We start from the raw sequence: 13,100 nt of genomic DNA on the forward strand, positions 1-13,100 counted from the left end.
TAGTCACTTAAGAGCCTTGGTTTTTAAACTTGGCATTTAAATATTGTTAGAATGAAATGCAGTGGCTGTACTATGTAATATCTACAGGGGAGAAAGGTCTACAAAGGAGGAAGTGGAAGCAAATACAATCTTGTTTTGGAGGAAGACTGTTGTGATTGCACCCTCAAGCTACCTGTAAAAGTTGTACCATGAGTACAGAATACGATTAATACATTAATCCTGATTCACTGTGTAACGCAACATCCTGTACATTGACATTTATGCATAGAGCTATTTTTCAGTTCTGACTCGCCTCAAAACCTTGTGTTGAATGTGGGCCAAAATAAAATAACCAGTGGTCCAGTGTTTCCTGGACACAAACCACCAAGAGCCATTAATAATATTTTCACAGTATAGCAGATGAAGTATGTAAACCCTATGAAGTCAAAGATAATGACTTATTATTCTGTTAATTATAGTGCCGCAGACTCAGAATGGAATTAGTAGGCATAGGACTATTGCCCGCAGGATTGCACCTAAATGAATGAGATTATACGTTCAATACCATTTCGCCAGCAATTTTACACTTATGATTAAATATGAAATTAATACACTATATTTGAATTTACACATTTACTCTTGCAGCAATTTTCTCCCATGCAAATTCTCTCTCTCTTACAGCAGCCGCTGTGTTGCTTTTATCACATAATACATGTCTAAACACACTGTATGTGGGTATGAGTATTTCCACTGACCAGTTTGTTTGTGGTTGTTACCGTGGGGAATTGTAGTATAATTGCTCCATTCTGACTTTTTATTGTGGTGGTGCAAGCGCTTAACTCTGAGTGAACCTACTCTGAGTTGATTGAACCAACTCAAATCAGCTGTTGTGGAACCAAATCAGCCTTTCTAGAGTTTCAGCGTCTCTGGGTGAATCAACAGAGTTCAGGGTTTGACTCAGAGTTTGTTAAACCTCCTTCCTGAAACGGACCCAGAGACCAGATGCCCAACAAACCTGGATTTACAGTATTTATTTTTTTAAGTTACTGTCCTATGCACTCAGCTTCTTGTTTTTGTGTGTGTTTGTACTGCACTTATACCAATTCAGAAATGTATTTTTCTGCAATGGAGGCAAACCATATAGTGCAAGTAATTTGCTTCTGCCTAGGTGTGCATGTAGTTTAATACAAGGTCAAGTTGTAAGGGTGTAAACACAAAATTGCCAAGGCTTAATAGCTCTCTTCTTGCGGCAATGTTTCCCGAGACTGTTATGACATACTACAGCTCTCCTGTCATTAACATCAGGTCACAGGGTGACTAAACCGAGCCGCTCTTTCAAAAGCTGAACGACTTTGTTCTACATCTCTGAGCTTGATAAACAGACTCCAAGTCCCTCATTGACTGACATGCTTTATTAGTTTCAATACTGTCATGCTCCTGGAGTTACATTCAGTTTAATCACCAGTTATCTACAGTGGCACACACACCACAGTACAATAGCATCATTTGAGTATATTTACAATTATAAAGAGCCCATTTTCTTTCTATTCAGCTGGGGAACTAAAGAAAACGGAGCACTTAGATATTTGGTTCAGGGGACGCAACATTAATAAAAATACATAACACAGGCTGCTGTGCTTTGCTGCTGATATGGAAATGCTTCCCATAAACTGCAGTTTCCATTCAGCATCTCTTGGGAGAACAAAGGATAATCAAACCTTATGCAGCACTATTAACTTGAAGCCTCTAAACCAATGCAAACCTTAAGCCTATAAAGCTGCGGCGTGTCCAAGTAGAGGCCCACTGTGAAAACAAATATTGAACATAATTTGGTTGCTCAATATTATGCGATCAAGCTCCCACCCTCGAGCAATTTTTCACGTTAAATCAAATTTGCGCTCTGATTAAATTTCCTGCATGTTTTCTCATTTGCATAATCACAAGCAGAGCTCTAATGGCTGTGAATGAAAACACATGGTAATCTTTAGGTCTGGGGCTCGAAAAGAAATAGCCTTTCTGGTGTAACAAAAAAAGGTCTATAAAAAGGAAGGTTGCAAATGCTCATGGGCAATTTTCATACTCAGTGATTCAGAATTCATCTTCATTATAGCAATCAATGGATTTTTTAGCATTCCTGCAAACCCATTATGCATTGTTTCATAATCAATATGTTGCTCGGTAAACACGAGAGGGAGGGGGTGGTTTTTGTAAGAAATAAGTATTACTGAGGCCCTTTGGTGGTGCTGAGGTCTAGATTATCAGTTGGAATACGCAGAAAGCTTTCCTGTGTGTGTTTGTGCTTTGTGTAACACCCCCCCAACCCCCCAATGCATTCACCTATCCAAGGTCACTGCTGAAACTTGCCTCATGAAATAAGCAACAGAGATAACCAGACCACAACAAAACACATTCTGGTATTTCACAGAATGAAACAGTGTTTTCTGATTCAGCCTAAGAGGCTACAGACACCGTATCTGATGTTAATGATTCAGGACATGCCCAAATGAAACTTTTAAATTACTAGCTGTATGAGCAGATGCAATAAGGGTAAAAAAAGGATCACATTTCTGAAAGCATTTCACAATACCGTAAATTATTCATTTATTGTGTCAAATATGAATTGAACAAAGTTTTCACCCCAAACCCCGTTCTGTTTTCCACAATACAAGGCCTGGATCACAGCACTGAATGATCATTATTATAATGCACAAAGCAGATCAGATCTACTGGATGGCATTAGTCACACATTATCATACTCCTGACTTCAGCAAATGGCATGTCTGAAGTGATTTGCATTGTATAATGTAGCTTAGCACAAACAGCAAAAAAATTGTAGATGTGTCTTATTGCTAATGAGCCCACGCAGGAAAAATGATTTGGTCATTAAAAACAAAGTGTCTTCCTCAGCCAGCCACCACTCTCCTTGGTGATCTGAGGTTTTTCCTGTGTCAAGCAAAAAACACTTACACAACAATCACTTAGTCAGTGTGATTTCTAAATCGATTTACAGACCACAGCTACCCCGCTGATGTTATGCATCATCCACTGCTAATCTCACTTCCTTGTCCAATATAATCAGAAAACCTTGAGGCAGCCTCCGAATTAGCTGTAGTTAATGGATGAGTATTAATCCCTCTTAGTCACAACAAAATTAAGAAATAATATGGCCATGAATATTTCAGTTGCACTGCAGCAACACAGGAATCTGCTCGCACAATCTGCCTCGGCTTGCAAAAAAAGAAATGGCAACAACATACATTATTAATCATTAAATTCATATTTTGCACAAGCTGAATGGGGGCTATGGAGTTCAAATCCAATGAACAGTCAATACTATTTCAAACTAACTTGCTGAACACATAGAACGGAGGGAATTGGCTTCTAAAACATCCACGCACATTGGACCATGCCACCAAAGGTAGCGCATTCTCATTAGATCCCTTATAAATAGACATGAACCTTCCAAGAGTTCTTGCAGCCTCCCCCTGGAAGTTTTAATTAGAACACCAGTCACTCGTGTTATCGTTGTTTTAAGAGGGCCACTTCCACATTCCTGAGCTGCCCACCCCATCACAGGATCAGAGGCTCACAGCGAGCAAACTGTTTGTGACAGCGGCCTCATATTCCCTCTGGAGAATAAGAATCTGGATCACTTCTATCACTCACGGAGAGCCAATGTGCTCAAATGAGATGGACAGGAATATTGTGTATATATTGTAAATGTATAGACCCCTAACAAGTTCCTTCAAATGAAAACAAATGCAAGTATATCAGTCTATCATCTGCTGCTCTAGCATGATACACATCCCTCCATGCAATGAGCTTTACAGATGTGCATATAACAAGAATAGAACTGGGGCCTGTTGCACGAAAGTAGAATAAAGATATCCAGGATAAGTGAAAAAGCGCAGCTTGACTTAGTGTGATCGGCTCATAGCAGCTTAATCGGTTGCACGTTTGCCGAGCCAGGATGAACAGGTGAAGCCATGTCAAGCCAGGTGTAGATAGCTGGGATAAGTGAACGTCCACGGCTTTCTTAAATAGACCACGGTATCGATCATAGATTTACTGATGTAAAAATGGAGAAGACACATGTGGCATTTGTTTCATCCAATGAGCAGCAACTTCTAATGGAAAGTAACGAGGAGGTGAAGCATATAATACGCAGAAAGGGAAATACGGCTCTTATCATGTAAAGCCCAATACAAAAAATATATATATATTATTTAGCCTACTTTGCCTTAAGAGTGAGCAGAGGGAATTAATGTTCCTCGGGAAAAGTACCCTAATGACTCTAGGCTTAATTTCAAACCCTTATTTACAACGAGAGAACATGTTTTACAGCCATATGCACAAATCTCTATAAGCTATGTCTAATTCTACATATCTTTTTGCTGCTCATACAGAACAATCAGAAAGGGACAAAAACTAGAAAAAGAGGTAAGGGACTTCAATACACACTGAGTATATATGTAAAACAATGTTGTTGTTTTTTAATTCTTCTGATAAGTGACAGCACCAAAATAAGCAGATTAAGAAGTATTGGACGTTATTGGTCCAGTGATGTAAGACTTATTGAGAAGGTAATGAAACTAAAGTAAGCCATAATTTAAAAAAAACATTAGACCTACATATTAAGGAGTAACACAAACTGTCCTTTTTAATAGAGAAGGACAAGCAACAAGAAAATGAAATCCTGAATGTATTGGTCTCTGACCAGTCTGCCATTAAGATCACATCTGGGAATCTCGCAGCATTGTCCCACTTAATCGACAGCGCGTCCTTTAGAAACCTGAAGCTGCATAGATCACGGACGCCGCGTTGCTCATCTCTATTCATACAGAGAGAGTGGACATTGTGGCGATGCGCACTGCGCAGGTCCGCCGGCGGGCAGCCGCCACTGGGCACCGACCGCATGGCAGGCATCCTCGAAAAACTACCGGCCCACCGGGAAAAGTCCTGACTCTCCCGAATGCCACTCCGCATCTGGGTGCCAGTGCAACCATTTCTAACCATCTGAACAACTGCTATAGTAGGGATTTACATAAAACTGTGTAAGGCATATTAATGAAAATAAAGCAGAACACATTCAGAAGAAAACGGAATAACTCAAACACGTTTGTTGGATCAGTGTTGCAGCTGATTTAACACATGAGAAGCCAGGAGTAATCTTAGCCTGGCTGTTAGCCTGCTCTAGACCAGGCTAGCAGCAAAGATCCCCATGGTTACTTGGCTGGGTTTGATTCAACCTGTATTCGTGCAACCAAGTCAAAGCTAAATTCATCCAGGATAACTTGAATATCCCGCCTTAATCCCTAATCCTGGTTTTCTAGAAAAAAGTATCCAGGACAGGAAGAGCCCAAATACTGTTTTAGGTGCAGAAGAACACCCTCTTCCTGCCATATTGTAAATCCATGGCACTTAGAATGACCATAACAATCTTCCGTGTTGTTGTTTCAGACTGATTACTATACCTCAAGCAACAAGTTAGAGCTTTTATAGTGAAACTATAGCTAAAGGCAACATGGTCCATTTTGTCAAAGAAGTCTTCAGTAGAGGATTATTCTTTACAAACTCAATAGATGTGTGTCTGTTTACAATGTGGAAACGTATCTTAAGATGTGGGTCTCAGACATGGACATTACCTAAATGACTGAATGAGTCAGTTCTTTCAGAATGGAACGAACTACCAAATATCAGAGTACTGTATTTTACAGCTTTTCATACAATACTGGAGAAGGGGATTCTTGCATCCCACCTTCCCTTACTTCTTTACTATCTTTTTCTTGGAAACTACTTTCTAGCAAAGAAGTACAAACTTGACAGTGTGTTCTGTGAATTAAACAGATTAAAGGGCCTGCCACAAAATTCTGGCTAGATCCCATTCAAAGAAAGTGAGAAGATACAGTAATATTGTTTTGTAATGTGGTTGAACGGGTGACCCTTTACATCACTAAATGCCTATACACATATCCTGTTGTTTTGTTATGCAGCATCACATTAACTGTACAGATTCCTCATAAGACTTTCACTAAGATATACATTATTCAGTTCATGGCTACAGTCACTGATCTGTGCAGTTCTGTGTTCCTCTTTGTGAATGACCATTGTTGCCTCTGTGGAATCAGAATATGCTCATGGCGTATGACTGGTGGAACATCATGGGTGACTTTCATCCTCCAGCTAGTGGCCATCATTACTATAGGTTTTGTTTGGCACTCTCATTCGTTCAGGGAAAGAGAGAATGGGAGGGAGGGGTCTTTTGGTTGAAATGAGATGACCTGTAACTGCACAATGCTGCCCCCTGTTGACGAACTGGTCTGCATGTTGTTTACATCATGACTGAGGGGACTGATGTGTTTTGTCTGGATGTTATGAGGTTTTAGGGGACTGACAGCAGAGACGTCATACATGGTTGTTTACTTCTATTAAGCTCACAATTCTGGAAGTCAACAGACCTTTGGTTCTAAATATGTTACCCAACTCACACAATACACATACTATTTTGCTTCATTGTGAAAAAAGTAAAAATAAAACAAGAAAAAATTATTTACGACCCTATCATAATCAAAGTTGATTATTAGAAATGAACATCACCCTGTGGAGATTAGTCTGTCCACTAAATGGATCCGTATACATTTCAGGTTTGCCTCATATTGGTTCAATTTTAACACAGTCGGACGCCTCAACACAGGACACTGAGAGGTTGGCTGATACACGGAACAAAGGGTCTCTGCTCCTGGCACACAAGGGGTTAAGGTGTGTGAACGCCCGAATTGGCGTTGATGGTATTCCTGCACAATGATTAACGATATTGATTCACGAAATCTGGGGCATTGTAACGTTTTAGTACCAAGGGGGAACAAAGAGCCGAGCTGTCTTCATCTAATTGATCTGTGCTAGCGCCGAAATAATGGATACAGTAAGGCTTTGTGCGCGAAATTATTTTGCTGCGCACTTGCCCAAATCAGTAACTATTAAAAACTTTTTTTCCTTCATAAAAATGCCCAAAATCTCTAAACAGCAGAATAATGATCGATGTCAACAAAGCCCCTGCCCACAAGAAAACAAATCTGTCTAAATGTGGCTCTGAAGAAAGGGAGGCTGCTTTCCATCTGATCACAAACTTGGTTTTGAAGGGAATAGCGCCCCGCCCTCCTGGTCCTTATAACCAGAAAGCCTGTTTGTAGGACGCTCAAACATAACAGGAACACTGGAGACCACATCGCTGTGCATGAACCGTTCCTGGAGACGAACTCTGGCTACAAAGACTTTACGGATTACTCTGGTTGTTTCACCTTATGATCGCAAGCAAACGACCAGAAGTGGCCATGGATTTTCTCAACCACAACTATTTGAATGCGCGCAGCCCATACGACTATACTTTCAATTTCTGGAACGACTATCTCGGGCTGACGACGTTGGTTACGAAAAATAATAAACTCAGCATGCCCCAGAACCCCAACTCCATCACAGAGTCCCTGAAAGCGACCCTGGGCTTGGATGATTCACCGGCGTGTCCGTGCGCAATCGCAGGCGCTGTTGGAGAGAGCGGGCACCTGGACTGCTGCTGCTCGTCCGGAAGCCCTCCGCCTGCCTCCATCCTGGACTTGAAAGAGCGTTTCTCTATACTGAGCCCTTTCCAGAACCAGCTCGGCGTCCAGCTGCCAGAGAGAGAGGTGGGCTTCGGAGGGTTCGCGGGGTTCGATCTGTTCGGCATGGAGAGGAAGATGCGCAAACCCGCTTCCAGGAGCAAGCAGGAGCCCAAAATCTGCGTCTTCTGCCGAAATAACGGAGCGCCTGAGGAGGTGTACGGCTCTCACGTCCTGAAGACCCCGGACGGCAGGGTTGTGTGCCCCATTCTGAGGGCTTACACCTGCCCTCTTTGCAGTGCCAACGGGGACAATGCCCATACGATCAAATACTGTCCACTGTCAAAAGACCAGCCATCCCAGCGACCATTAAAGGGAGGGAGGGCTGTGGGTGGTAAGAGGATGAAAATATTCTAAAACAGACATGACTATAAAGTAAATTGAATTGCACTGAACAATTTCCAGATGACTGTTTTTGATTTTGGCTCTAGCCTTTTTCCCAGTTTCATAAACATATTGATTTTATCTTTTTCCCTCTAAGATCTCTTATATTTTTATAGTTGTTTTATCCACATAGAATAATTTTATGCGTTATACATTGGATTTATTTTTCTTGCTAGTTTATAGTCATTTGAGCGTGTGCATATAAATACATGTATCAATAATCACAAAGTGTGAATACATTTTAAGCAAAGTATTTTGGTCATGTAGGGAAACACACTGACATTGGCAAAGGGGATGAATGTCATATTTCTACCAAGTATTTTTGTACGGTGAGCTAAGCTTGCTGCGATTTTCTTTCTCGTCTTAGAAAACCAAAGTTATGTTTGCCATTAAAGAAGCTCAAGAATGTGTCATTAATGAGTACTTGTGTGCATCTGACTGGAGAAGGACCTCTTTGATCCCATCTGCCTTCCTGAAAACTCCACAACATATTTTCCAACTTGCTCTTAAAGTTGACATTCAATCTGCAAGGCAGGAAGAAAAAAAAAAGAAGAGACAATGTGGCCTCTGTTTAGGGCTCATGCTCTCTGGGAAACATTATAATCAATTGTTGCCAAGCCAAACCTCTCCAATCCTATGTGATGAGAACGTTATTTGACTTCACAAGCAGTCAGAAATGAGAGATACTAGCCTACATTTCTTCATGTTTACATTCCCAAATAAGGGTGACACACTGGATTTCTTTTCTCTACCCTGTCTCTCTTTCTCTTTGGTGTTTTTTTTGTTTTGGTTTGCCCTTAAAGTGTCCACCAGAGTCTCATGGGCAGGTCTGCTCTGAGTCACATTTACCTTTCACTCTAAATGTGGGGTGAAAAAGAGCAAATGAATGTTAAAAAAACATCCTGTTTATTCAATTATTTCGTTACTGAAGAATCCCAAAAAAAAGATGCAAAAATGTTGTGAATGTATGATTGAAAGTGTCACTTGCAGGACTGCACATTTCTGACAGTTTTGTTTACCAAAGGAATACAATTGCATTGAAGAAAGAAGAGAGATTTGCTGTATTGTATATAAAGTGATGTTTATTCAGTATTTTAACATTACAAGTGACTTCAGAGGGCGCTACCTCAACAGGATTTTGTACTTACATGTAAAATGTCAACAGCAGTTTATTGATATAGTGCTGCCATTTATAATAAGGGTTTTGATAGTATTTTTGATCTTTGTATAACATAATTGTATTTTCATTTTGTTGCATTTAACATGATGGAAGTGAATTTCCAAGAAGCTATAAGCATTGCTCACCAAAAGGTGATTGTCTGTAAATAATAATTATACCCATACTTTTTAAAGTTTAGTTGTTAAACGTTACATTCTTGAGAGTGTGCGAGAAAGTGGATATTGAAAAAGGTTGACAAAAATTGCCACTTTTAACAGTTTTTTTTTTTTGGATTAAATGAATAATAGAAAAAGCAACACTGTTGAACTTTGTTATTTATATTTTACCACGACTTCCTGTATGCTGCTGTGCAGATTAACAACGTATGAATCCACTATAGAGAAATAAAAACCTATCAAATATTTGGAGCTACGTGGTCCTGTTCTTCAGTTGGTTTACTTAACACCTGAGAGGGTATAGGAACCCTTTTTTTAAACAGAAAAGTTGTTTAAGAGTCTAGAATTACTGGTTTACTGACCAATTTAGGGTTTTGCAGATGGTGTGATTAAATCAAGCAGGAAAGTCATTTACAAGAACGGCTCTGCTTGCCCTAATCGGCCTGTTAACTGCTTCAAACACCAACTGTATGTGGTTCATGTAAGTGTTTATCTCACACACACACACACACACACACACACACACACACACACACACACACACACACACACACACACACACACACACACACGTCCCTTTAACCTTTCCTTTCCCATCTGCTGCTGGTATCTTAAAGATTTGTCTCTAAAGGACAAACACAGTGCCACGGTTGTTTAGGGAGGTCTGCCCACACAAGAATGTCTTGGCTTATGCCTCGCCATTCAAACGGATCATGTTTGCACTGAAGTGGACTGAATAGTTGGCCCTCCCGGCCTTCTCCGCCTGCCATCTGTGGAATGGCTGCTGCAGACATATTTAGGGGCTCAAAACAGGCAGGAAGCTTTGCTGCTGCTGTTTCTTCTTTTTATGGAAAGAGCTGGAGCTCCCAGTTGGGCAGCTGGGAGTGCTTGGTGTTTTTGGTTTCTTACAAATGTCCTATCAATGAGAGAACAATAAATAGAGTAAAACCATAAAGTGTTCATGAATGGCTCCTTCATGAAAATCCGTGGCTTGACTCACCAGCAAAACAACCTCAGACGTTCATAATGGCTGCTGACGCTTAACACACAGTAAAAAAAACAAAAACAAAAAAAACATCAACACTGTATACATTAGCCTGAGGCATCCGGCTGGTGTCAGCCGCACCTTGGCTGTCAGTCCCTCCCTCCTCCCCGTTTCCCCTCCTCTCCAGCTGAGGCTGCGCCATTAAAAATGGATGACTACTAAGTGCAACAGGGATTTATATCTGTGAGAACAGTGGTGAAAAAGCCTGGTGGGCTAGCATTTCAGGCACACAGTAAGCTAAAAGGTCTTATTCCCTCTACGCCGCGGCCTCCATTAGCCGCTCAGCAGAAAGGGCTCGTATGATCTATTTATTTGGACCATTTATGAGATTTGTATCTTTCATGATCATATATTATGTCTTAGCTGGCTGGCTTGTATGTGATATTTGTTTGCACAGAAAATCTCTCTACAAAACATTTGAGGTAGATTTGTTTCAAGGTTTAAAGACAAGATGTGCACCAAAGTTCTGCCATGTACTAAATATATAGTTACAAAAATGGGAGAGGAGCGTGGAAAATGTTAATTAAAAAGGGAAGAGTTATCGGTCAGGTGACTCAGAGTATGAGGCAACAGGATCCCCTCTGGCAGATGATTATGATTTAGCTAATGCTCTACTGCATTAGTTAGTCTTTGCTGTTAATGTGATTTACAGGATTCACTAATTCACACAGCTCATCATGGTGGCTACATGGAATGTTTCGTAATTAACGTGCTGTAGTTACTTCAGATTAGTGGTTTCCAACCTTTTTTACTGATATACCAGCCCAATCAGATGGGCTCAGGCACTCCTTCATAATATCATTGTGATAGATGGGAGGGCTTCATGGAATTGCCCACTAGAAACCACAGTGGCTGCGGTTGCCCCATGGCTGTGAATCCATTTATAATAAAGTTACCCTGGAATTATTTAGTTGTGGTCTCTTTTTTCTTTTCTGTATTTCAGCAAGTTTGGTCAATTGATAATTCGGGTCGATTTCAACACGTAGCTCTGTTTTTTGTAAACTTGGAGTGCTGTCAGTAGCGAGAAAGCAAAACCAATCAGTGCTGCCTACACCATGTTGTCGTCCTGGTACAGTTTCCACCCAGGATGCTGAAACAGGGCAAGTTTTAAACGTGCTTTTAGCCTCTTAACATGTTCGAAATGTCATTGCTAGTGCCCACCCATGAGAAGTGATTCCTTCTGAGGGAACACCGTAAATCTGTCTGCAGTAGACGTGAAAGAAATGCATAAATGTTGGGCTAATTCAGTTCTGTAAAGCTCCGGAGTTAAGACGGCAAGATGAGTGCTTTGGGACCGTCTGCAAACTACAACACCAAAAAGAGAGAGAACATATTTTCAAAATAAGCATATGCGTATGCTTATTAAGTGCTGTAATACCTTATTTAATCATTAAATTAATGAATATTTTTGTTTCTCTTTTTGGTGTTGTAGTTTGTAGACAGTCCCTATATATTAGCACAACTGTTTCTGCATTTCTTTCGCATCTACTGCAGTCGGATTCACTGTGTTCACTCAAAGAATCACTTCACATGGGTAGGCACTTGCAATGACATTTCAGCATGTAAAGAGGCTAAAAGCACATTTCAGCATCCTGGGTGCTAACACTAGCAGGAGGAAAACACAGTGTAGGCTGCACCAATTGTTTTTGTTTTTCTTGCTATTGACAGCCCTCCAAATCCAAATCCAACAACAGAGCTACGTGTTGAAATCGACCGGAATTGTCCTTTAAGTTTGCATTTGTGCCATCATCTGGCAGTCAACTTGAATAGAACCATTTGGATGTTTCAACCATTTGTGTATTACTTTCAGCTTTTTTGTTTGTTGTATGGCTATTTGCTAGGTAGCATGATAGCATAGTTAATAGATTTTTGTGACAATGAATCTCAGCATCAGAGCAATTTTAACTCATGTGTTTGACAATTTTACACTGAAACACAAATGTGAGTGTGTATATATATATATATATATATTATATATTATCAAATCATGTTTTTAACTTAGCTGAGCCAACCTACAATCAGTATGCCCCTGGTTGGAATTACTGCCGTAGATTTACAGATGAGTTTATGGTCGGAAGGTGATGGCTGAGACTTTCATATATCAACCTTTTATTGAACTCAGGGGTCAACTTTTATATTTAAGAATCAAATCTTTAACATTTCTCATACTGTGAGATGTTGCAGTGATCTACGTGTTTGCTGTATGCTTTCCTATATATGTTCACTATATTGCAGTCCTAAAAAGACAAAATAAAACAATGGAACATTTTATAACCTTCCTTCTCCACCAACTTATATAAATATGTTGATGGCAAATCATAAAATTTACATCTGGAGAATTCATTTATTGGTCCCATCAGCTCCCAGAAAACCCCTGCCATAATAATGATGTACAGCCCTCTTCATTGTTGCAGTAACCATAGTCTCTCTGTTGACTGTATGCTGCCAGGTTGGCTTCAGAAATATATGGGCTTTCAAATATTCTTGAATTAATTCAACTGAATTTATAGGTGTCAAATCATAACAGAAATAATCTTAGGAGACTTCACAGGTCTAGACTACACTATTAATGTTTTAATCCCCAGGAGCAAGCATTTGATGCAGCAGAAACGGGCAGAAACCTCGGTCAGAACCTGGCTCTAGGTGGGCGGCCACCTGACACAACCAGTTGGGAGGGAAGGAGGGACACACAAACAGACACACAA

General features: G+C 40.3%; 1 protein-coding gene across 1 annotated transcript; it reads left to right on the forward strand.

The window, feature by feature from the left end:
- Nucleotides 1-7,159: 7,159 nt before the first annotated feature.
- On the forward strand, nucleotides 7,160-9,596 carry nanos1 (nanos homolog 1). Its single transcript, XM_034884148.1, has one exon. The coding sequence runs from the start codon at nucleotides 7,281-7,283 to the stop codon at nucleotides 7,986-7,988; it is 708 nt and encodes a 235-aa protein (XP_034740039.1). The 5' UTR covers nucleotides 7,160-7,280; the 3' UTR covers nucleotides 7,989-9,596.
- Nucleotides 9,597-13,100: the final 3,504 nt, after the last annotated feature.

Source organism: Etheostoma cragini, chromosome 10 (assembly GCF_013103735.1).
Source record: "Etheostoma cragini isolate CJK2018 chromosome 10, CSU_Ecrag_1.0, whole genome shotgun sequence".
Lineage (NCBI taxonomy): Eukaryota > Metazoa > Chordata > Actinopteri > Perciformes > Percidae > Etheostoma > Etheostoma cragini.

Excerpts from the sequence above, each read along its gene's own strand:
- nanos1 (XM_034884148.1), top strand. The coding sequence starts at position 7,281 with ATGATCGCAAGCAAACGACCAGAAGTGGCCATGGATTTTCTCAACCAC.